Source organism: Nannobrachium achirus (assembly GCF_963921795.1).
Source record: "Nannobrachium achirus genome assembly, chromosome: 1".
Taxonomy (NCBI): domain Eukaryota; kingdom Metazoa; phylum Chordata; class Actinopteri; order Myctophiformes; family Myctophidae; genus Nannobrachium; species Nannobrachium achirus.
The window spans coordinates 833,397-861,390 of NC_137810.1; the positions used below are offsets into that span (position 1 = coordinate 833,397).

A 27,994-nucleotide genomic window follows, 5' to 3' on the forward strand; every position below is an offset into this window, starting at 1 on the left:
TTTTTGTTTATTCTTTCTTTTTTCCTGACTATATCTACTGCATAGTACTGCGTTCTATCCGTCTGTCATTCAATGTTATATGAGATACTTCAATGGCATTGGTTTCCTATGGAAATAAATAAGCACGTCTTTTCTAGGATCTCCTTTTAGTAGACCTTGTACCAGTGAACTGTACCGTCATGAATGAAACTGTACCTTTTCCTATGCAAACTGACAATAAAGTCTTCAATCAATCAATCAATCAATCAATCAATCAATCAATCAATCAAAAGAGTCCCGTGTTGTTTTGTCAGCCGCTGCCGCTTGTTTCCCAGAGCTCCTCCAACCTGGCAACCCCCGCCTCTCTTCCTTCCTGTATGCAGATCAGATGTATAGACCCTCACAGCGTCACTTCCTGTATGCAGATCAGATGCACAAGCCCTCACAGTTCAGATCAGCAACATTTTAAATGGAAACAAACAACAAAGCGCGGCGCCGCTCGGGACGCTTTGATCCGCCGCGGGGGTCCGACCGGCCGTCCACATCAAAGGGAGCCGCCCGCCTTTGATGTCCACCTCCTGATCAGAAGATATCGATATGTTTTATAAACACAGTGACTCCTCCCTGTAGCGCTGATCTCCAAACACACTGCGGACAAACATCTGTGTGTCACACATCATGCATGGACAGTAGAGCACACCGCAGAGGGTTTGAAGATCTGTTTATTAGTTTATTGATAGTTATTGATCCGGACAATGTGTCATCATGATGACAGCAGGCAGCATGCTAGCAGCTAGCAGCAGCTACACACACTGTGGTGGCAGCTGTCAGATGTTCTATAGATCTGTGAAATCTGAAGCCTGTGAACTCGCCTGAACTGCAGGGCTGAAGCTGACAGGTAAGAGTTGTTCATGTCTTTTATAGATCTGTTAGTAGAGTTATAAACATCACTGGTACTCTTATGGTTGTTATTTAACTTTACAATCTATTGGTAGATTTATAAAAAATACATCTATTTAAACATCACTTATAAATCTATTGGTAGATTTATAAAAAACAGTTGTGTAAAGTAACTAAGTAGATTTACTTAAAGGGGCACTCCACCACTTTTCAACCTATGTTCATATAATTGGTCCTCACTCAAAAATAGCTTTTTTCTTTTTTTTTTTTTTTTCTCAGAGGAGGGCTGTGGGCAGGTCAGAAACCCATAGTCTTGTGACATCATCGATTGCCAATCCAGTTTATAGAAACTGCAGGCTTTCTATTCCTGAAAAGTTGCAATTTTAAAGTGGAAGCCATTGTTCTCGCGATAATAAAAATCTAAATATTTTTTTCAAAAATATTGATTACATTTTTTTTTTTGGAAAATGATGATGTCACAAGACTATGGATTCTGAACTTCCCACAGCTCTCCTAGGAGACTTGGACTGAGTAGGGGGAAAAAAATTATATTTTATCATGAACATTAGTGAGGACCTATTATATGAAGACAGGTTGAAAAGTGGTGAACTACTCCTTTAAGTACAGTTTTGAGGTATTTGTACTTTCCTTGAGTATTTCCTATTTCCAATACTTTCACTTCTACTCCACTACATTTCGGAGACAAGTATTGTACTTTCACTCCACTACATTTATTTGAAAACTTTAGTTTACTTTGCAGATATAAATTATAATTTTATAAAACATACATAAACCACTTAAGCCCTATTTTATACCTTGGATATTTGAAAATAGCAGATCTACAAGCTCACAACTCGTCGTGAGCTTGTAGATCAACTATTTTCAAACATTTTGTACTTTTACTTTTGGTACTTTAAGTACATTTTGATGCCAACACTTTCATACTTTAACTCAAGTACATTTTGAAATCCAGACTTTTACTTGTAACAGAGTATTTTTTAAGTTGCAGTATTGATACTATTACTAAAGTCAAACGTGAGTACTTTTTCCACCAAAATATATTGATATAATTACCAGTAAGACTCCCTAATCGGGAGATAAGCGCCGTCAGGTCGCAGCGTGATTTTAGAGCAAAATGTGTAGGAGCAGTGTCCAAAAAATGTGTTTGAAAAAATCGGCCTGATGGTGGCGCTATATGGGACAGATCCATGTTGAAGACATGAGTGTAGAGCAAGTGTGTACCGATTTGTGTGATTTTAGGGCAAAATTTGTTGGAGCAGTGTCCAAAAATGTGTTTTGCAAGAATCGGCCTCATGGTGGCGCTAGAAGAGGGGCATGTGAGAATTGATGGTTGTGGTTTGGCAGGCAAGGAGTGTGTGTGCAAAATTTGGCTTGGATCGGGGCAACGGTTGCGGAGATATGAGTAGGGCAAGTGTGACGTGTGACAGACAGACTGACGGACAGCTGGTCGAGGTTTTGATAGTAACTGCAACCTGACGTTCGCAACCAGAAGCAACATGTCCATTCATTTCCCCCCAAGCCTCGTTTCAATTAGGGATGTCAAAAATGGACCTTTATCAAAATCGATTATTCTATAGCAATAATCGAATATTATTCGAAAATCGATAATTAATTATTATTTATTTATTTTTATTAAAAAAAAAAAAAAACATTTTTTTTTTCTTCTGTTTTTTTTTTTTTTTTTACTGGATTTCAATGCACATTTACATAATGTACAACATGGCTCTTCAGGTAATTGGTAGCCTAACTACTACTCTTCATCTTTCTTTTTAGTGTGCCAGTGTACTGTTCACCTAATCTCTCAAGAACAGATTCTGTGATGCTTTACAATACAGAGGACGCTGTTTTCCCTTTTCTTTGATGATGGCCACCAAGTACCAAACAATCAAGCCTGAATCAATCACACCTGTGTCTGAGACAGGGGGGGAGGGGAGTGTGTAGCAGGCAGCTGCCACTCTGCTGTGCTCCTTCACTCTGTCTACACAGTTTACAGTTGGTGCTGGTGTGAATAATAAATCAATGGCCATTTACTATTATCATTAATACTATTGTTAGCCTATATTCTATATATTGGTTGAAACTAACTAAGCCAAAAAATAGTATAAAAAAAAAAAAATATATTAATATTTTTTCGATTTTCGATTATGAAATATTAAAATCGAATATTGATTAATCTAACGAATATTCGAAAATCGATTATTCGGTGACATCCCTAGTTTCAATCACCATGATATGCGTTTTGTGAAAATATGGTACAATTTATGTTATATTTGATGTTAAAGCATAGGAGGGGCTTGTGATGGTTCTTCTTTGTGTGCTTTCCCATGTATCCCTACGGTTGCACGTGACCGCCAATTGGCAGCAAATAGCATTCAAGATGGTACCATTTCTACCAATGAATGTTGTTTCTACAATGATGGCGGCACCTGTACAACGGATATGACTTTTATGTTTGGATGTATGGGCTGTCAAGACCAGAAAGTAGTTTTCTGTGTGGATGTATGGGCTGTCAAGACCAGAAAGTAGTTTTCTGTGTGGATGTATGGGCCGTCAAGACCAGAAAGTAGTTTTCTGTGTGGATGTATGGGCTGTCAAGACCAGAAAGTAGTTTTCTGTGTGGATGTATGGGCTGTCAAGACCAGAAAGTAGTTTTCTGTTTGGATGTATGGGCTGTCAAGACCAGAAAGTAGTTTTCTGTGTGGATGTATGGGCCGTCAAGACCAGAAAGTAGTTTTCTGTGTGGATGTATGGGCTGTCAAGACCAGAAAGTAGTTTTCTGTGTGGATGTATGGGCTGTCAAGACCAGAAAGTAGTTTTCTGTGTGGATGTATGGGCTGTCAAGACCAGAAAGTAGTTTTCTGTTTGGATGTATGGGCTGTCAAGACCAGAAAGTAGTTTTCTGTGTGGATGTATGGGCCGTCAAGACCAGAAAGTAGTTTTCTGTGTGGATGTATGGGCTGTCAAGACCAGAAAGTAGTTTTCTGTGTGGATGTATGGGCCGTCAAGACCAGAAAGTAGTTTTCTGTGTGGATGTATGGGCTGTCAAGGCCAGAAAGTAGTTTTCTGTTTGGATGTATGGGCTGTCAAGACCAGAAAGTAGTTTTCTGTGTGGATGTATGGGCCGTCAAGACCAGAAAGTAGTTTTCTGTGTGTATGGGCTGTCAAGACCAGAAAGTAGTTTTCTGTTTGGATGTATGGGCTGTCAAGACCAGAAAGTAGTTTTCTGTGTGGATGTATGGGCTGTCAAGACCAGAAAGTAGTTTTCTGTGTGGATGTATGGGCTGTCAAGACCAGAAAGTAGTTTTCTGTGTGGATGTATGGGCTGTCAAGACCAGAAAGTAGTTTTCTGTTTGGATGTTTGGGCTGTCAAGACCAGAAAGTAGTTTTCTGTTTGGATGTATGGGCTGTCAAGACCAGAAAGTAGTTTTCTGTTTGGATGTATGGGCTGTCAAGACCAGAAAGTAGTTTTCTGTTTGGATGTATGGAAGGTCAAGGCCAGAAAGTAGTTTTCTGTTTGGTGTTTGGGCTGTCAAGACCAGAAAGTAGTGTTTTGCCACTCAGTAGGCGTTCCTGCATAACTTCCTGGTATGATGATGATGATGTCACGTGCATACCCTCTATTGGTGGAGTTATAGACATTACTGTTACTGTATGTTTTTATTGTTATTATGTCAAATATAAACATAACCAGCAGATACATCTACTGTCAACATAATACACACATGACTTCATTCCTTTTTATTATTGTCATGTTAAAGGACCTATAGTCAACTTTTTCTTGAAAAACGGACGCTAAAAAAAAAAAAAAAACGAAAATATAAAAAAAAAAAGATTAAGCGTCATACATGTGTTTCTATTAAAAAATGTGTTAAATAATGATAAAATAATAATTGTCAGGCTGACTTTGTTTACATCCCTCTTCTATTCTTTTATATGGATTGATAAAGGATGTAAACAAAGTCAGCCTGACAACGGACAAAATGATTATTTTATCATTATTTTTTTGTGGTATTTTTTTAATAGAAACACATACATGAAGCTTAATCTTTTTTATAAAATATTTTCGAAACATTTTTATTTTAGCAAGAAAAAAGTTGACTAGCTACTTTAAATATAAAACATGACTTTATTGTTTTGTTAGTATTAGATATCTAACATGATATTTCAACATAAACAACTCAAACCAGTTTGTTACTTGGGGAACGGTGACGCAGTTGGTATTGCTGTCGCCTCACAGCTAGAAGGTCCTGGGTTCGATTCCCGCCGGGGGACGCTGTGGGCGCTGGGGGGCGTGTTCTCTCCTCTGTGTCATCAGCGCCCACACCCTAGGTGGGGTTGGTGAAAGGGCCTTTCTATGTGGAGTTTGCATGTTCTCCCCGTGTCTCCTAGGGTAGATACCCTCACAAAAACATGCAGTAATCCTGGTCTCTATACTGCCTCCCCCTGGCCAGCCCGGGGCGCCTGATGGAGGGGAAAGGAACTGGTTGTAATAACGTGTTCCTTCCACACGCTACGTCCAAACCGGGGAAACTCCCCCTGTCAGGTGATAAGAAGCGGCTTGCTCACTCCTCATGCACTGAAGGAAGCATGAGCTGAGTTCAGGGCTCTGCCCAGGTTGGCAGAGGGAGAGCAGAGCCCAGGATTACTGCGCAGGCAGTTGGCACTGGGTGAAAAATGGGTTACAAAATCGTGGGATAAAAATGTAGAAGAAAAGAAGAAAGAATTTAGATTGAAATAAACAATATATGTTTAATATTCCATCTTCTTCGAACTAGGGCATTAACCAAAAAGTCGACAAGTCGACTGAGTCGACTTCATTACACAAATCCACTCCCACCAGAGAAAGTCGAAAGTCGAATCCTTTGTATTTTTTTCTATCATTATTTTTTCTCCATGTGTGCGTCTGTACAGCATTCAAACAGTAGGATTGCTTATTGTCAAGGACGGAATGATCCAATATTACAGTGCTACATTACATTTGGTATAACATGGTTCTATTGTGAAAATAGCCAATCTACATGCTCACAACGCCTCGTGATGCGAGGCGTTGTGAGCATGTAGATCTGCTATTTTCACAATTTCTGCCTCTATAAATTTGACAATTTGGCCAATGTTTAATTTGTCATTTTAGAGGTATTAAAAAGTCCTTAAATTGTCACTTTAGAAATGTGCAGATACCCTCTATACATAAACTATACTTAAACCTTATGTTGTTTTTTTTTTTTTTTACAGTTGAGTGAGAAAACAATGTTTCACATTAAGTTAATCATCTGGGGACCCCCCAAAACAATTGGGGGGTCGTGTGTGATGTGATGATGTCATCAAACGATGAAGTCGACTTCAACTCAACTTTTTACTGAGTCGAGTCGACTTGCAAAAACCACAAGTTGTTAATGCTCTAGTGGGCAGCATACAGGCTGTATATATGATGTAGTGTTATATTCACAGATCTACATGCATCATGTGTTATATTCACAGATCTACATGCATCATGTGTTATATTCACAGATCTACATGCATCATGTGTTATATTCACAGATCTACATGCATCATGTGTTATATTCACAGATCTACATGCATCATGTGTTATATTCACAGATCTACATGCATCATGGATGGTGTGGGCAGCATACAGACTGTATATATGATGTTATTATATTTCACAGATCTACATGCATCATGGATGTTATATTTCACAGATCTACATGTATCATGTTATGTTTCACAGATCTACATGTATCATGTTATATTTCACAGATCTACATGCATCATGTTATATTTCACAGATCTACATGCATCATGGATGTTATGTTTCACAGATCTACATGTATCATGTTATATTTCACAGATCTACATGTATCATGTTATATTTCACAGATCTACATGTATCATGTTATGTTTCACAGATCTACATGTATCATGTTATATTTCACAGATCTACATGTATCATGTTATGTTTCACAGATCTACATGTATCATGTTATGTTTCACAGATCTACATGTATCATGTTATATTTCACAGATCTACATGTATCATGTTATATTTCACAGATCTACATGTATCATGGATGGTGTAGGGAGCATACAGGCTGTATATATTATATGATGTTATTATATTTCACAGATCTACATGCATCATGTTATGTTTCACAGATCTACATGCATCATGGATGTTATTATATTTCACAGATCTACATGCATCATGGATGTTATTATATTTCACAGATCTACATGCATCATGGATGGTGTAGGGAGCATCCAGCTGGACATCCCAGACTTTAGGAACTCAGTGCTGACTCATCTGAACTCTCTGAGGGTCCAGGGTCGTCTCTGTGACATCATCGTCCAGGTGGAAGGTCACAGCTTCAGGGCTCACAAGGTACACAATTAACCTTCTCACCTGGAGCCACTAGATCAGGGGTTTTATATATATATATATATATATATATATATATATATATATATATATATATATATATATATATATATGTATATATATATATATATATATGTATATATATATATATATATATATATATATATATATATATATATATAAAATACAGTATATAATAATTATGATTTACCTTCTGGTGGCCAACAGTGGACTCTCTGTCCACTGTTGGCCACCAGAGGGTGCTGTTCACCAAGCTATGCAGTCAGAATGACTCCCAAAACTGTAAGGCAAAGAGCGGTAAATAAATGAATACATCTGGCTAACCTCGCCTCGCCAGGCTTTCTGGGAGAAAGTCTGGTATTCGTTTACTAAACAGGTTGGTTGATCCGGTCTGGAGCGGATCACATCTTACATCATTTTGTATTCAAAACGGACTACAGTTTGGCTGGAACTACCGACCGGAATCAGTTTGAACCCAGTTTGCCTATGCTCAAAACTGTGTTAAAACTGATTCCGGTTGGTACAGTAGTTCTGGCCAAAGTGTAGTCCGTTTTGAATACAAAATGACGTAAGATGTCATCCGCTCCAGACCGGATCAAAAGCCTGAAATTAGAAGTGATCCCAGGCTAACGTCTGGCAGTAAATGACTTAACAGTGCTGGATTTTAAAAGTCGGTTGTTTCCGTGTGACCTGGCGGTCGCTTCTCGCCCTTAGGGCGTCTTACTTGTTAATGTATATCCAGGTGATCCTCGATGCGTCCTCTCCATACTTCAGAGATCACATGTCTCTCTCCCAGATGTCCACAGTGTCTCTGTAATCATAATAATAATTATAATAATAATTATAATCATTATATTTATATTTCTAGGTGGTCCTAGCAGCCTCCTCTCCATACTTCAGAGATCACATGTCCTTGTCCCAGATGTCCACAGTGTCTCTGTAATCATAATAATAATAATAATCATTATATTTATATTTATATATCCAGGTGGTCCTAGCAGCCTCCTCTCCATACTTCAGAGATCACATGTCTCTCTCCCAGATGTCTACAGTTTCTCTGTCCGTCATCAGAAACCCCAGCGTCTTCGAGCAGCTGCTGTCCTTCTGCTACACTGGGAGGTAGGTTACCATGGTTACTGTCCTACTGTCTTCCTACTACACCAGGAGGAGGTATGTTACCATGGCTACTGTCCTACTGTAGTTACCATGGTTACACTGTCCTACTGTAGTACACTGGGAGGTAGGTTACCATGGTTACTGTCCTACTGTAGTTACCATGGTTACACTGTCCTACTGTATTTCACTGGGAGGTAGGTTACCATGGTTACTGTCCTACTGGAAGGTAGGATAATCCCTCTAGGGATGGGACCATATGAACATTTCATATCATGATTATTGTTTCTAAATAAATGGCGATTTACAATATCATCACGATAATCCAAATATCCCCAACATCCTTTACCCTGAGGCGGAACGTTTGCAAAAAAAAGATTAGATCTAAAAGCTCACGACGCGATGTAGATCGGCTATTTTTTGTACAAAGACATTTGATAGAGAGTGAAAAAAAGACTGTATCAAGTATATGGTATACGTATATTATTAAGTACATTTTACCAATAGAGGGTTTAAATGGTACCGGATATGCAGCTGGGAAAATAAAAGGTGAATTGATCCCAGTGCATGACGGAGGACGATATCACCATAAATTTCAATCTCCAGGATAAGATTATCGTCGATAAACGATAAAATGGATTATCGTTCCTTACCTAACTGTACACTTCACTGCTAACAATGGCCCCTCCCCCCTCTAGGCTCCGCCTCCAGCTGTGTGACATCATCAGCTACCTGACAGCAGCTTCCTTCCTGCAGATGCAACACATCATAGACCGCTGCACGCAGATCCTGGAAGGTACATAATAATAATATAATATATTACATCATAGACCGCTGTACACAGATCCTAGAAGGTACATAATAATAATATAATATATTACATCATAGACCGCTGTACACAGATCCTGGAAGGTACATAACAATATAATATAATATATTACATTATAGACCGCTGTACACAGATCCTGGAAGGTACATAACAATATAATATAATATATTACATTATAGACCGCTGTACGCAGATCCTGGAAGGTACATAACAATATAATATAATATATTACATTATAGACCGCTGTACGCAGATCCTGGAAGGTACATAACAACTATAATATAATATATTACATTATAGACCGCTGCACGCAGATCCTGGAAGGTACATAACAACTATAATATAATATTTTACATTATAGACCGCTGCACGCAGATCCTCGAAGGTACATAACAATATAATATATTATATCATAGACCGCTGTACGCAGATCCTGGAAGGTACATAACAATATAATATATTATATCATAGACCGCTGTACGCAGATCCTGGAAGGTACATAACAATATAATATATTATATCATAGACCGCTGTACGCAGATCCTAGAAGGTACATAATAATATAATATATTATATCATAGACCGCTGTACGCAGATCCTGGAAGGTACATAACAATATAATATAATATATTACATTATAGACCGCTGCACGCAGATCCTGGAAGGTACATAATAATATAATATAATATAACACATATACCAGTAAGACTCCCTGATCGGGAGATAAGCGACCGTCAGGTCGCAGCGTGATTTTAGGCCAAAATCTGTAGGAGTAGTGTCCAAAAATGTGTTTTAAAAAATCGTCCTGAAGGTGGCGCTAAATGGGACAGGTCCATGTTGATGAGATGAGTGTAGACATACTGTGTACCGATTTGCGTGATTTTATTAGGCGACCCCCATACCAACCCTATCTTTCAAACATGGCAGCCATGTTTGTTTACATAATGTAAAAACATAATGGCTGATATCTCATGAATGCCTGAACGGATTTCCAAGCTGATTTTTTTGTTTGAAAGCTGTGAACAGCGTGCACACACGTGGTGCAATCCGTGCACTATGAATTAAACCATGGAAGTCTATGGAGACCATGGCATCGCGGACCTTCAAAGAGATTTAATTGATAGCAACAAAAGTGTTAATATAATATTTTAGTCAAGGGGCCAAAACTGAAAAGTGCTTCAGAAATGACTTTTGCGGCTATGTTTGGGTAGAAGCTGACAACCTTTCTTTGTGTTAGAAGGTACCTATAGTGTTTATTGTGTGTTAGAAGTTACCCATAGAAGACGTTTTAAGGTGGTTGGCATTTTGAATTTATTTTCTGGTGACTTTTAGAAGCCCTTCAATAGTTGAATGCCCATTTCATGCTATAGTCAAATAATCAGATTAAACATCATAAGCATTTGATTAATTATTTACTTTTAAATGTATTTCTTTCTATGTTATATTAACTCATTGAGTGCCAATCCCGAACTAGTTCGGCTTTATTAGCGTATCGTAGTGTGCCGATCCCGAACAAGTTCGGCTTTTAAAAAAAAAAAAAAAAAAAAAAAAAAAAAAAATTTTTTTTTTTTTTGGAAAAAATTTTTTTTGAATTTTTTTTTTTTTTTTTTGGACCCCATCAAATCTGGTGAACATGATTTCAATCGCGATTTTGCATGTTCCACCCCCATACAACCCCATCTAACATACAGGGCAGCCATTTTTGTTTACATTACATGTAAAACATAATGGCGATTATCTCAAGAATGCCTGAACGGATTTCCAATCGGATTATTTTGTTTGAAAGCTGTGAACAAACTGCACAAATCCACTCCAATGCAATCCAGGATTGCATTGGATTTTTTAGAGCTCATTCTTCTCTGTTTTTTTCCCATGCATGAGGTGTGCAAGGTTTAATCATGGCTAAGTTGACGAAAATAAGGCTTCTAAAATGCTTGGTAGCCAATAGCTAACTTCAAGCTAACTTCATCCTCTTCCTGTACATGCACAAAGGAAAGTGTCCTTTCCTTTGTAAAAAAAGTCATGGCTCCAGGGCTTGGGCATGCATTACCAGCATATCTCTATTATTCTCTGGTCACTGGGCGCCCTCTAGTGGTGATAGGCTGGCACTCAATGAGTTAAAGGAAATAGATAAAATAACAATATGGAAAGTTATTTTGAATGTCATTGCAATAGATTTGTAAATATTATGGTAAAAGGCAACTTCTTAAACTCATTGCATGCCAGGCCCGATAGTCCCGAGATTATTTCAATGTCTTTCCCCGCCAAGCCCGATAATCCCGAGAAGGAAAAAAAAAAAGAAAAAAAAAATGGGGTCAAAAAAATGTTTTGCTTGGGTGTTGGGTGTTCAGAGACAATAAGGACAGACCTTTAAGTTAAGGCATAAGAACTGGTACTTAATAGAGCCCTCTAGATCATAAAAAAAAAAATAGATCATAAAAAAAAAAAATAGAGCCCTCTAGATCATAAACATTCTCCTATTGGAAGATGTGATATCTATATATATGTGATATCTATATAGATGTGATATCTATATATATGTGATATCTATATAGATGTGATATCTATATATATGTGATATCTATATAGATGTGATATCTATATATATGTGATATCTATATAGATGTGATATCTATATAGATGTGATATCTATATAGATGTGATATCTATATATATATGTGATATCTATATATATGTGATATCTATATATATGTGATATCTATATAGATGTGATATCTATATATAGATGTGATATCTATATAGATGTGATATCTATATATATGTGATATCTATGTGATATCTATATATATGTGATATCTATATATATGTGATATCTATATATATGTGATATCTATATATATGTGATATCTATATATATATGTGATATCTATATATATGTGATATCTATATATATGTGATATCTATATATATGTGATATCTATATATATATGTGATATCTATATATATGTGATATCTATATAGATGTGATATCTATATAGATGTGATATCTATATAGATGTGATATCTATATAGATGTGATATCTATATATATGTGATATCTATATATATGTGATATCTATATATATGTGATATCTATATATATATGTGATATCTATATATATGTGATATCTATATAGATGTGATATCTATATAGATGTGATATCTATATAGATGTGATATCTATATATATGTGATATCTATATAGATGTGATATCTATATATATGTGATATCTATATAGATGTGATATCTATATAGATGTGATATCTATATAGATGTGATATCTATATATATGTGATATCTATATAGATGTGATATCTATATAGATGTGATATCTATATAGATGTGATATCTATATAGATGTGATATCTATATAGATGTGATATCTATATATATGTGATATCTATATATATGTGATATCTATATATATGTGATATCTATATATATATGTGATATCTATATATATATGTGATATCTATATATATGTGATATCTATATATATGTGATATCTATATAGATGTGATATCTATATATATGTGATATCTATATAGATGTGATATCTATATATATGTGATATCTATATAGATGTGATATCTATATATATATGTGATATCTATATATATATGTGATATCTATATATATATGTGATATCTATATATATGTGATATCTATATATATGTGATATCTATATAGATGTGATATCTATATAGATGTGATATCTATATATATGTGATATCTATATATATGTGATATCTATATAGATGTGATATCTATATATATGTGATATCTATGGAACTGTACAACAAAGTTGCATGGCATCAGTATGATCTCTTTTGATTCTTCATCAGTCCAAAAAATGATCTGGTATCCTCTGCCAAGGTTAAACATTCATTGTAGGTGATGGACCAACGGTTTAACCAGGGCATCATGTTCTTGAAATAATAATATTCATCATTACTCTTGCCAGCATCAACTGATAGGCTATTAGCTTTGCTACCTGCATTTTCATTACATTACCACATTAGTAGTACATTTACATACAGTATGCAACTTTGCTCAACATTATTGCAGCAAATTTAAAATAACTTGTCAGTACTGATTTGTGAGATTACAAACAGGCTAGAATACATGGCAAGGGTTTAAACATTAACACTGGATAGGTTGTCTGCTTTTACCCAGAGGTGTTATCTTACCGCTAGGTCAAGTCAATAACAGATTTGGCTCCCTGAGAACTAGGTGTGACTGCCCACACAGAATCAGCCATATCCTCCATCCCACCCCCCCCAAAAGATATTCATCAACACTTTAGCCAGCATCAACTAATATTAGCTTTGCTACCTGTATTTCCATTACATTACCACATTAGCAGTACAATTACATTTGCAAATCTGCTCAACATTATAGCAGCAAAATCCGATTTTACCACTTTTAAGTATACAGTGATAAAATGACCTAAAAGTTATTTTCAGAGATGCCAACCAGGCTAGAACCCATCACAAGGGGTTAAAGATTAGTTCTGAATATGTTGGCAACTTCTACCCTGAGATAGCTGCATATGTCTCAATATCAGCTTCGGCCCCCGACTATTTTACATTATAGACCGCTGCACGCAGATCCTGGAAGTTACATAATAACCCGGCCTGGTGGCAATAATTACCATGTGTAGTGGGTGTGTGTACTGCTAGTCTGGGCTATGCCTCCCGGCCTGGTGGAGATAATAACTGGGTGTGTGTAGGGTGGGTTAGATGGAGAACAGTGCTAGTCTTGGCTATGCCTCCCGGCCTGGTGGAGATAATAACTATGTTATAATGGGTGTGTAGGGTGGGTTAGATGGAGGACAGTGCTAGTCTTGGCTATGCCTTCTGGCCTGGTGGAGATAATAACTGGGTGTGTGTAGGGTGGGTTAGATGGAGAACTGCTAGTCTTGGCTATGCCTTCTGGCCTGGTGGAGATAATAACTGGGTGTGTAGTGCAGGTTAGAAGAGGAACAGTGCTAGTCTCGGCCATATGCCTTCTGGCCTGGTGGAGATAATAACTGGGTGTGTGTAGGGTGGGTTAGAAGGAGAACTGCTAGTCTTGGCTATGCCTTCTGGCCTGGTGGAGATAATAACTATGTTATAATGGGTGTGTAGGGTGGGTTAGATGATATAGTAACTGTATCAAAATATCGTTTTTAACTTAAAAAATCGAAGTATATCGAAATGAAAACAGCTAAAATCGTATCGTTTAATTTTGTATCGTATCGAATCGGCAGGGCAAAGAATCGATAGTATCGATACTCGAAAAAATGAAAAGGAGTGTTTTAATTACTTTTCATTTCCATAAATGTGTGTAATCTCTGGGTTCATGTCAAGGTGCAGGTTTGTCAATATACAATGTTCATGCATTTGGCAGATAATCACTGTGTTTACTTATGTCAGTTTGCAAACTGACAATACATACTTCAAACAATCTCTCTGTGTGTGTGTGTGTGTGTGTGTGTGTGTGTGTGTGTGTGTGTGTGTGTGTGTGTGTGTGTGTGTGTGTGTGTGTGTGTGTGTGTGTGTGTGTGTGTGTGTGCATGTATAATGTGTGTGTGTGTGCAGGGATCCACCTGAAGATCAGCCTATCAGATCTGGACGATGACGTTGACGACGGCGTTGCCACAGCGACGGCCGGGAGGCGGGGCACCGTGGTCAGAGGAGGCGGGGCCAGAGGAGGGGTCAGCCCACAGAGGTCAGAGGTAGGTCAGGGGTCAGAGGTGGGCGGGGCTCAGTAGTACACTTACAGACCAAAAAACGGAGATCTACGTTTTTGGCAACGTGAATAAAAAAATTAAATAAAGTGAACTCTCTATTTCTGGCAGGACATTTGAAGGTGCTCATCAGTCCTATGATGTCATTATTTTAAATGACTGTTAGTGTTAACCAACACTTAACCAATCAATGTCACGTACCCTTGTTTATTATAGTGATGTATTATCTGCTTAAAGTTGTACTATGTAACTTTTTTTATAAAACAAATCTTAAAATTCTCCTAACTATTAAATCACAAAAGTTTTAGAAGATCCGCGCCGTGAATTTCAGCCTGTAAAGCCTTCTCTGTATGTAAACTGAGATCCTTGCCGTGGACCGGATCTCGCGCCAAAATTGCGTCATCACACTACCGGCCAATCACAGCGAGGGTTATACAACTGCCGGCCAATCACAGCGCATCTTGAAGTGGGGTCGCTATGGCAGCCATATTTGTTGTCGCCCGTTTGTACCATCCCTTCTCTAGGTAATTTCGCCTACCAGGCAGGGTGAAGGAGTCCGTATCTCTGGAATTACTGAACGCACAGGAACAAGGGACCCCTTAAAAGATAGATCTCAGCGAGGTGGAGGCAGACGCGGGGGTCTGAAGGTACGAAAAACGTCCGAAAGACGCGGACGCGACCGCGGTTTGCTATAGGGCTAATGACCACTAGTTGGGCATCTTACACAGTATGGCTTTAACAGTTTTCAGCGTAACTGATTTAAACGTAACAGTTTTCAGCGTAACTGATTTAAACGTAACAGTTTTCAGCGTAACTGATTTAAATGTAACAGTTTTCAGCGTAACTGATTTAAATGTAACAGTTTTCAGCGTAACTGATTTTAAACACAACTGGTTTTTTTTCAGCGTCCCAGAGGAGGCGGAGTCATGGAGGATGGAGGGCGGAGTCCAGAGGAGGAGGGGGAGGAGCTAGTGGGCTCAGCGGTGGGAGGGGGCGGGGCTGGGGGCGGGCCCATCCTCAGGATCAACCGGGCGGGGCAGTGGTACGTGGAGACTGCAGCCATGATGGACAGCGTTCACATCAAGACTGAGGACGAATGGATGGGTGAGTAGGAGAATGATACACTAGACTACACTACACCATGCACACTACACTACACTAGACTACACTACACCATGCACACTACACTACACTAGACTACACTACACCACACACACTACACTACACTAGACTACACTACACCATGCACATCAAGACTGAGGACGAATGGATGGGTGAGTAGGAGAATGATACACTAGACTACACTACACTACACTACACTACACCATGCACATCAAGACTGAGGATGAATGGATGGGTGAGTAGGAGAATGATACACTAGACTACACTACACTACACTAGACTACACTACACTACACACACTACACTACACTAGACTACACTACACTACACCACGCACACTACACTAGACTACACTACACCACGCACACTACACTACACTAGACTACACTACACCACACACACTACACTACACTAGACTACACTACACTAGACTACACTACACCACACCATGCACATCAAGACTGAGGATGAATGGATGGGTGAGTAGGAGAATGATACACTAGACTACACTACACCACACACACTACACTACACTACACTACACTACACTACACTACACTACACTACACTACACTACACTAGATAGACTACACTACACCATGCACATCAAGACTGAGGACGAATGGATGGGTGAGTAGGAGAATGATACACTAGACTACACTACACTACACACACTACACTACACTAGACTACACTACACCACACACACTACACTACACTAGACTACACTACACCATGCACACTACACTACACTAGACTACACTACACCATGCACATCAAGACTGAGGACGAATCGATGGGTGAGTGGAAGAATGATACACTAGATCAGGGGTCTTCAACGTTTTCAGGCCAAGGACCCCTTAGTTGAGAGAGATATGAAGTAGGGACCCCTTAGTTGAGAGAGATATGAAGTAGGGACCCCTTAGTTGAGAGAGAGATGAAGTAGGGACCCCTTAGTTGAGAGAGATATGAAGTAGGGACCCCTTAGTTGAGAGAGATATGAAGTAGGGACCCCTTAGTTGAGAGAGATATGAAGTAGGGACCCCTTAGTTGAGAGAGATATGAAGTAGGGACCCCTTAGTTGAGAGAGATATGAAGTAGGGACCCCTTAGTTGAGAGAGAGATGAATCAGGGACCCCCACAACCTGTTCATAGATTCCATATAGTTTCATTGTTTGACAGCACGATCGTCAGTGTATTTTGGATTCAATTTGTGTTTTCAGATATTTAACCACTTGAACCGTCAATACTTAACACATCTGGTGCCAACCCCGAGTTTCCCGAGTTTGGGCCGTTTTTGAAGAAAAAAACATTTTTTTTTTTTTTTAAATTTTTTTTTTCAAAAATGTTTTTTGGACCTCCAGAAATGTATTAGGCATGATCGCGATCGCGAAATTGCATGTTTAACCCCCATACCAACCCATTCTTTCAAACATGGCAGCCATGTTTGTTTACATCTGAAGAAAACATAATGGCTGATAAATCATGAATGCCTGAACGGATTTCCAAGTGGATTTTTTTGTTTGAAAGCTGTGAACAGCATCTACACACGTGGTGCATCATCTAGGCATGGGCGTGCACGATCCGTGCACTATAAATTACATGGAAGTCTATGGAGACCATGGCATCGTGGACCATTGAAGAGAAAAAATCACTGCAACTTAAGTGTTAATAAACTTGACCTTTCACTCTGTACTTGGTGTGCTTTTTTTCCCCTCTACACCAAAGCTCTTTGCCAAAAATAGCCGATCTACAAGCTCACAAGCGTTATGAGCTTGTAGATCTGCTATTTTTGGCTAAAGGTCTCAGAATATGGACGCTAGAGTTCAAGGTTACGTTTCTATCACTCAAAGATTTGGAGGACCCCCTGTAGTAACTCTGAGGACCCCCTGGGGGTCCCGGACCCCCTGTTGAAGACCCATATATTTCTTGCAGAGCAGACCTTATAGTGAATTATTAGTGAAATAGAACAGTTTTAATTGGTACATGTCTATGATTTTTCATGTTGCCATATTGTATCGTTCTAGAAAAGCAATAAGCCACAAGAGGCCAGTGGTTACCTGTATTTTACACCGGCTGAGAGGGTTGGAGACACTCTGCTGCACCTCGTGTCTCCCTACGCCTCTCTGAGAGGGTTGGAGACACTCTGCTGCACCTCGTGTCTCCCTACGCCTCTCAGCCGGTGTAAAATACCAGGTAACCACTCGCCTCTTGTGGCTTATTGCTTCATTATATGACGTGATATGAAAGGTCTATGGGAATTCAGAATGGGGGAAAAAAAACGTGAACCAGGTAGGATGGGTAAATGATGTCACACTTCACTGCTCTTCGCTAACTAGAAAGGTGTGGTTTCCCATTTATAGGCATATGGGTGATTGTATTTGTGATGTCATCATCTTCAGGAGGACGAGCGGACACTCAGGACCAATCAGAGAGAAGGGGCGTGGCCGAGGAGGAAGATGAGGAGGAAGAGGAGGGGCCTGCCGTGATGATTGACACGTCTGGGCGGAGCTCTGTGGGAGCCAAAGCAGCTCAGCCAACCAGCAGCTTCCCTGAGACTGACAGGTATGATGGACAGGCAGCTCGGCCAATCAGAGGCCTCCCTGAGACTGACAGGTATGATGGACAGGCAGCTCGGCCAATCAGAGGCCTCCCTGAGACTGACAGGTATGATGGACAGGCAGCTCGGCCAATCAGAGGCCTCCCTGAGACTGACAGGTATGATGGACAGGCAGCTCAGCCAATCAGTAGGCCTCCCTGAGACTGACAGGTATGATGGACAGGCAGCTCGGCCTATCAGAGGCCTCCCTGAGACTGACAGGTATGATGGACAGGCAGCTCAGCCTATCAGTAGGCCTCCCTGAGACTGACAGGTATGATGGACAGGCAGCTCAGCCAATCAGTAGGCCTCCCTGAGACTGACAGGTATGATGGACAGGGATCTCAGCCAATCAGAGACTCACAACTGGTTTTCGGGTGTCTTTGCACGATTCTATTATATTTTTTTATATTTTATAGATTTTTATAAGACATAACAATACAAACAATTAGGGCTGTAACGATACATTTAACAGCGATGCGATACGCATCACAAAACATGGTTAACGATACATGGACGATATTGGTTCATTCATGGCGATACGATACGATTCCAATCAATGATTTAAAATGGATGTAGTAACTATTTAGCAAAGAAATGAAATCTGTGTGAAACGTGTAAAAAATCTATTAATATGGAAGTAAATGCTGTGATTATCTAGCAAATACATGGACATTATATTTCAACACACATGGACAAACTCACCTTGACATGAACACAGAGATTACACACATTTATTGATAGACAGCCGCTGACGTCCATATGGACGCGGACGCAGGCTTCAGCGGCTCTTGCTGATTTATTGATAGACCAAGAGTAGCTCTATGGAATGGAAAGGTCATTAAACCCCTCCTTTTCATTTTCCCTCTTGAAATTGCCAAATACAAGGCACAAATACTTAGTTTCCATACAATCAATTATTTGCATTGCAAAATAGTAATGGTAGTGAAGTCCTCATGATGCGACGCTTGTAGATCTGCTATTTCCACTAGCAAGGTTCTTTTCAAGTATAAAGTTGTCAAATGTGTGTGTGTTTGTGCATGTGCGTGTGCGTGCGCGTGCGCGCGTGTGTGTGTGTGTGCGTGTGTGTGTGTGTGTGTATAGTCCTACAGGTAGTGTGGTGGTGGTGTCAGACAGACAGAGAGCTAATGTGTGTGTGTGTGCGTGTGCGTGTGTGTGTGTGTGTGTGTGTGTGTGTGTATAGTCCTACAGGTAGTGTGGTGGTGGTGTCAGACAGACAGAGAGCTAAGAGTGAGTCTCCAGGATCCAGGATGGATGAACACCGTCAGAGCAGCTCACAGGTACCAATAATACCAATTTGTATTTTATTTCATATCATTATTTTTCGTTAAGCTGTCACCTTTACAACGAGGTACAGCTTGTTAGCATCAGGCATTCGAGGCATGAGCTACACAGCCAAACGTGTGGGTAGCGCCGACCACAATTTTGCCAAAATGGCTTGCAATGCCGTTCTGCTGGCATTTACTCTCGTTTTGGGCTTCCCTGACACTGAGCTTAACATTAACAAAGTGTAAACATGGCCAATATGTGTTGTTTTTTCTTGTCCTTGTGCAATCATTAAATGCTCCAAGCAACAAAGGTGAACACCAAAAGAACAGTATTGCAGGCCTGCCAGGCCATTTTGACCATTTATGGAGGGGCGCTGCCCACACGTTAGGCTGTGTTGCTCATTCCACGAATGCCAGATCTTTACAAGCTGTACCTTGTTGTAAAGATGACAAATCAACAATAACAATGATATCAAACACAATACCATTTGGTATTATAAAAGGGGGGATATAATGGACCGAATTTTGGCAAATCTTGGGTCTGCGCTACCCACACATTTGGCTGGGTTGCTCATTCCATGAATGCCTGATGCTTACAAGCTGTACCTCGTTGTAAAGGTGATGAATCAACAATAACAATGATATAAAACACAATACAAATTGGTATTATTAAAGGGGAGATATAATGGACCAAAGTCAAGTTTCCTTTCTTTTTGTGCTGAGTTTTATCACTCTCTCTGCATGTCTGGACCCAGTGTAGTATTAAATACATGTCTGTACCCGGACAATGTTACTATGAAAACCTCCACCAGCTGTCAGTCAGACCTCCTGTTTGTCATGGCCAGGGGGAGGAGCCTATGTGTTAACTTCCTGTTTGTCATGGCCAGGGGGAGGAGCCTATGGCGTTGGAAGTGGGCGGGTACGAGGAGTACCTGAGGGAGCAGGTGGGAGGGGACTCCCGCTGGTTCAGGTAGGAACTGCATCTGTATTATCAATATTAAAGTCATTAATACTGGTTCAGGTAGGAACTGCATCTGCTTTGATAATTATCATTACTAAAGTAATTAATACTTATTATTAAAGTAATTAATAGTTATTATTATTAAAGTAATGAATACTTATTCTCTTAAAGGTACAATCCTCGTCTGACGTGCATCTACTGCTGCAAGTCCTTCAACCAGAAAGGAAGTCTGGACCGTCACATGAGGCTGCACATGGGCATCACCCCGTTCGTCTGCAGGTAACGTCCTTATATGGGCATCACCCCGTTCGTCTGCAGGTAACGTCCTTATATGGGCATCACCCCGTTCGTCTGCAGGTATGTCCTTATATGGGCATCACCCCGTTCGTCTGCAGGTAACGTCCTTATATGGGCATCACCCCGTTCGTCTGCAGGTAACGTCCTTATATGGGCATCACCCCGTTCGTCTGCAGGTAACGTCCTTATATGGGCATCACCCCGTTCGTCTGCAGGTAACGTCCTTATATGGGCATCACCCCGTTCGTCTGCAGGTAACGTCCTTATATGGGCATCACCCCGTTCGTCTGCAGGTATGTCCTTATATGGGCATCACCCCGTTCGTCTGCAGGTAACGTCCTTATATGGGCATCACCCCGTTCGTCTGCAGGTAACGTCCTTATATGGGCATCACCCCGTTCGTCTGCAGGTAACGTCCTTATATGGGCATCACCCCGTTCGTCTGCAGGTAATGTCCTTATATGGGCATCACCCCGTTCGTCTGCAGGTAACGTCCTTACATGGGCATCACCCCGTTCGTCTGCAGGTAACGTCCTTATATGGGCATCACCCCGTTCGTCTGCAGGTAACGTCCTTATATGGGCATCACCCCGTTCGTCTGCAGGTAACGTCCTTATATGGGCATCACCCCGTTCGTCTGCAGGTATGTCTTGCACCTGATACAGTAGGTTATTCCTGTGAACGTTGGCGTTGTGCGTTGGCGCATGCGCATCGCAATGAAAAGTCTATGGGCGATAACGGATCTACCAGCTCCTGGTAGTTGGTAGTCCGACTACTGAGCCTTGGCCAAGGCATGTCGGGTGATAACAGACCCATCCCAATGGAGGATAACGTGAACATCGGCTGGTCCTTATATGGGCATCACTCCCTTCGTCTGCAAGTATGTCCTTATATGGGCATCATGCCCTCATCGTTATGGCAACAACCCATTGCCTGTTTGGCTGAACAACGTAGCCGAGCCATTTAGCTTAGCAGACTGTGTTAAACCCAATCTCTGCCTTTAAAAAGTCTCTTTGAAGTTCCAGGCTGCCACGAGTCTCCATAGACCTCCATGCAATTCATAGTGCACGGCTCATGCACGCCCATGCCTAGATCATGCACCATGTGTGTGCACGTTGTTCACAGCTTTCAAACAAAAAAATCTGCTTGGAAATCCGTTCAGGCATTCATGAGATAGCAGACATTATGTTTTTACATTATGTAAACAAATATGGCTGCCATGTTTGAAAGATGGGGTTGGTATGGGGGTTAAACATGCAATTTTGCAATCGCGATCATGACTACTACATTTCTGGAGGTCCAACAATATTTTTTGAAAAATGGCTGCAACTCGGGCAACTCGGGGCGTGGCACCAAATGAGTTAATTTGTCTGCTAACGATGGCTTTTCCTCCCGGCTTTCTAAAGTACAAAATTCTGTTTTTATGCTCAATTTATGCAGTGTACAGTATGTACAGTATGTACAGTATGTACAGTATGTATGCTTGGAGGGTGGCAGATCTTCAAGCCTAGCCTCACTTAGCCAGACATACCTGCCAATGCAAAGAAAAATGGCCCTGTAGTCTGGTTATGCGAGGCTACTTCAAGCCTACGTTATAGCCTGTCATTGTAGGTGGGAAATGAAAAGTTGTGTCCTACAGATTATTTTTTCCCCTAACATATTGTGATAAGTATCATATCTTGGACTTGATGTGGTGATATTATGGTACAGTGAGTTTTAACTATGGTTCCATCTCTGTGTGCAGGATCTGTGGGAAGAAGTACACCCGCAAAGATCAGCTGGAATACCACATCCGTAAACACACCGGGAACAAGCCTTTCCACTGCCACATGTGTGGGAAAAGCTTCCCCTTCCAGGTAAACAAGCTGGACCATAACTTACACACGGATCATCATGTTTTCTATGGACCATAACTTACACACAGATCATGTTTTCTATGGACCATAACTTACACACTGATCATGTTTTCTATGGACCATAACTTACACACAGATCATCATGTTTTCTATGGACCATAACTTACACACAGATCATGTTTTCTATGGACCATAACTTACACACAGATCATCATGTTTTCTATGGACCATAACTTACACACAGATCATCATGTTTTCTATGGACCATAACTTACACACAGATCATGTGTTTTCTATGGACCATAACTTACACACAGATCATCATGTTTTCTATGGACCATAACTTACACACAGATCATGTGTTTTCTATGGACCATAACTTACACACAGATCATCATGTTTTCTATGGACCATAACTTACACACAGATCATCATGTTTTCTATGGACCATAACTTACACACAGATCATCATGTTTTCTATGGACCATAACTTACACACAGATCATGTTTTCTATGGACCATAACTTACACACAGATCATCATGTTTTCTATGGACCATAACTTACACACAGATCATGTTTTCTATGGACCATAACTTACACACAGATCATGTTTTCTATGGACCATAACTTACACACAGATCATCATGTTTTCTATGGACCATAACTTACACACAGATCATGTTTTCTATGGACCATAACTTACACACAGATCATGTGTTTTCTATGGACCATAACTTACACACAGATCAGGTTTCTATGGACCATAACTTACACACAGATCATGTTTTCTATAGACCATAACTTACACACAGATCATCATGTTTTCTATGGACCATAACTTACACACAGATCATCATGTTTTCTATGGACCATAACTTACACACAGATCATCATGTTTTCTATGGACCATAACTTACACACAGATCATGTGTTTTCTATGGACCATAACTTACACACAGATCATGTTTTCTATGGACCATAACTTACACACAGATCATCATGTTTTCTATGGATCATAACTTACACACAGATCATCATGTTTTCTATGGACCATAACTTACACACAGATCATCATGTTTTCTATGGACCATAACTTACACACAGATCATCATGTTTTCTATGGACCATAACTTACACACAGATCATGTTTTCTATGGACCATAACTTACACACAGATCATGTTTTCTATGGACCATAACTTACACACAGATCATCATGTTTTCTATGGACCATAACTTACACACAGATCATGTTTTCTTTGGACCATAACTTACACACAGATCATCATGTTTTCTATGGACCATAACTTACACACAGATCATGTTTTCTTTGGACCATAACTTACACACAGATCATCATGTTTTCTATGGACCATAACTTACACACAGATCATGTTTTCTATGGACCATAACTTACACACAGATCATCATGTTTTCTATGGACCATAACTTACACACAGATCATGTTTTCTATGGACCATAACTTACACACAGATCATGTGTTTTCTATGGACCATAACTTACACACAGATCATGTTTTCTATGGACCATAACTTACACACAGATCATGTTTTCTATAGACCATAACTTACACACAGATCATCATGTTTTCTATGGACCATAACTTACACACAGATCATCATGTTTTCTATGGACCATAACTTACACACAGATCATCATGTTTTCTATGGACCATAACTTACACACAGATCATGTTTTCTATGGACCATAACTTACACACAGATCATCATGTTTTCTATGGACCATAACTTTCACACAGATCATGTTTTCTATGGACCATAAGTTAACTTACACACAGATCATCATGTTTTCTATGGACCATAACTTACACACAGATCATGTTTTCTATGGACCATAACTTACACACAGATCATGTTTTCTATGGACCATAACTTACACACAGATCATCATGTTTTCTATGGACCATAACTTACACACTGATCATGATTTCTATGGACCATAACTTACACACAGATCATCATGTTTTCTATGGACCATAACTTACACACAGATCATCATGTTTTCTATGGACCATAACTTACACACAGATCATCATGTTTTCTATGGACCATAACTTACACACAGATCATCATGTTTTCTATGGACCATAACTTACACACAGATCATCATGTTTTCTATGGACCATAACTTACACACAGATCATCATGTTTTCTATGGACCATAACTTACACACAGATCATGTTTTCTATGGACCATAACTTACACACAGATCATCATGTTTTCTATGGACCATAACTTACACACAGATCATCATGTTTTCTATGGATCATAACTTACACACAGATCATGTTTTCTATGGACCATAACTTACACACAGATCATGTTTTCTATGGACCATAACGTACACACAGATCATGTTTTCTATGGACCATAACTTACACACAGATCATGTTTTCTATGGACCATAACTTACACACAGATCATGTTTTCTTTGGACCATAACTTACACACAGATCATGTTTTCTATGGACCATAACTTACACACAGATCATGTTTTCTATAGACCATAACTTACACACAGATCATGTTTTCTATGGACCATAACTTACACACAGATCATGTTTTCTATAGACCATAACTTACACACAGATCATGTTTTCTATGGACCATAACTTACACACAGATCATGTTTTCTATAGACCATAACTTACACACAGATCATGTTTTCTATGGACCATAACTTACACACAGATCATGTTTTCTATAGACCATAACTTACACACCGATCATCATGTTTTCTATGGACCATAACTTACACACAGATCATCATGTTTTCTATGGACCATAACTTACACACAGATCATCATGTTTTCTATGGACCATAACTTACACACAGATCATCATGTTTTCTATGGACCATAACTTACACACAGATCATGTTTACTATGGACCATAAGTTAACTTACACACAGATCATCATGTTTTCTATGGACCATAACTTACACACAGATCATCATGTTTTCTATGGACCATAACTTACACACAGATCATCATGTTTTCTATGGACCATAACTTACACACAGATCATCATGTTTTCTATGGACCATAACTTACACACTGATCATGTTTTCTATGGACCATAACTTACACATAGATCATCATGTTTTCTATGGACCATAACTTACACACAGATCATCATGTTTTCTATGGACCATAACTTACACACAGATCATGTGTTTTCTATGGACCATAACTTACACACTGATCATGTTTTCTATGGACCATAACTTACACACTGATCATGTTTTCTATGGACCATAACTTACACACTGATCATGTTTTCTATGGACCATAACTTACACACAGATCATGTTTTCTATGGACCATAACTTACACACTGATCATGTTTTCTATGGACCATAACTTACACACAGATCATGTTTTCTATGGACCATAACTTACACACAGATCATCATGTTTTCTATGGACCATAACTTACACACAGATCATCATGTTTTCTATGGACCATAACTTACACACAGATCATCATGTTTTCTATGGACCATAACTTACACACAGATCATCATGTTTTCTATGGACCATAACTTACACACAGATCATCATGTTTTCTATGGACCATAACTTACACACAGATCATCATGTTTTCTATGGACCATAACTTACACACAGATCATCATGTTTTCTATGGACCATAACTTACACACAGATCATCATGTTTTCTATGGACCATAACTTACACACAGATCATCATGTTTTCTATGGACCATAACTTACACACAGATCATGTTTTATATGGACCATAACTTACACACAGATCATCGCGGTTGTATTCTTTTTCTTCTCCACGTGAAAGAAAATACTTTATTTTATTAATTGTCATAATTAATGATATATTTTATTTATTATCTTCTTAACACATGGGCTGCTAAGGTTTATAACATTTATAGCTGTTGTTGCTGCCACCATTGACTTACGCTTTGTTTTGACGTGCCTCGCAAGCTTCGTGCGTGTGCATGTGCGTGTCCAGAGAAGATTGAGGAGGATAATCCATTTGTTTACAAACGCTCGCGAAACTAAAATCCAAAAATCGCGGTAAAATCGCGGTAAAGTGTCGCCGTGAAAACAATCAGCTCTCTGCTTCCATGGGGCTGTTTTCACTTCATTCTTAGATAAAGCCGTTCTTATGTTTCAAAGTAGAATCTAAAGCAATGTTAAGTCCTTCCGTGATGTCTTCCCTAGAGGGGCTGCCTGCACTGACTGGGTGACGTAATGGACTCAGGTCATTCAAAGGGCAGCTGCAGGCTCAAAAAGTTAACTGTTTGTTGCCTTGTCTGTGAACGAGATAACTTCCTGTGGCAGGGGGACACCTAGTGGCCATAACTCGTCCCTGAATGAGTTTGGCTCCCCAAGTGTTAATGGATGATTGATGGATGAGCTGAACCAATGATTTAACAGAACATCCCGTATTGTCCCGCCCCCCGCCCCCCCCCCCCCCCCAGGCCATCCTCAACCAGCACTTCAGGAAGAATCACCCAGGATGCACCGCTCCCTCCAGCCAGCAGGGGGAGCCTCAGCAGGCTCCTCACAGCGTCACCGCCTCCCCCGAGACCACCACCACCTCCTCCAGCTCCGCAGCCTCCACCCTTCACCCGGAGGCCCCCACCACCTCCCTGAGGGGCGGAGACCAACACCTCCACCCGGAGGCGGGTGGTAGCACTCTGCGGGGGAACCATCCGCTCCCGGAGACCTCCTCCACCTCCTCCTCCCTGAGGGGAGGGGGAGGGGCCGCCCAGCACCAGGAGGTGTCGCCCAGCCAGGAGGAGGCGGAGTCAGGGGGAGGAGCGTTCGGTGACGCCCCCCAAGCCTCCGTCTCTACGACCGCCGGACCCGACTGA

General features: G+C 39.9%; 1 protein-coding gene across 1 annotated transcript; it reads left to right on the plus strand.

The window, feature by feature from the left end:
- Positions 1–846: 846 nt before the first annotated feature.
- Positions 847–27,994, plus strand: zbtb37 (zinc finger and BTB domain containing 37; the record flags this gene model as incomplete). Its single annotated transcript, XM_080749435.1, has 12 exons — positions 847–877; positions 7,126–7,279; positions 8,286–8,416; positions 9,109–9,206; positions 14,823–14,959; positions 15,877–16,075; positions 18,496–18,658; positions 19,897–19,993; positions 20,869–20,951; positions 21,114–21,221; positions 22,984–23,095; positions 27,599–27,994. The coding sequence occupies exons 2-12, from the start codon at positions 7,139–7,141 to the stop codon at positions 27,992–27,994; spliced, it is 1,665 nt and encodes a 554-aa protein (XP_080605561.1). The 5' UTR covers positions 847–877; positions 7,126–7,138.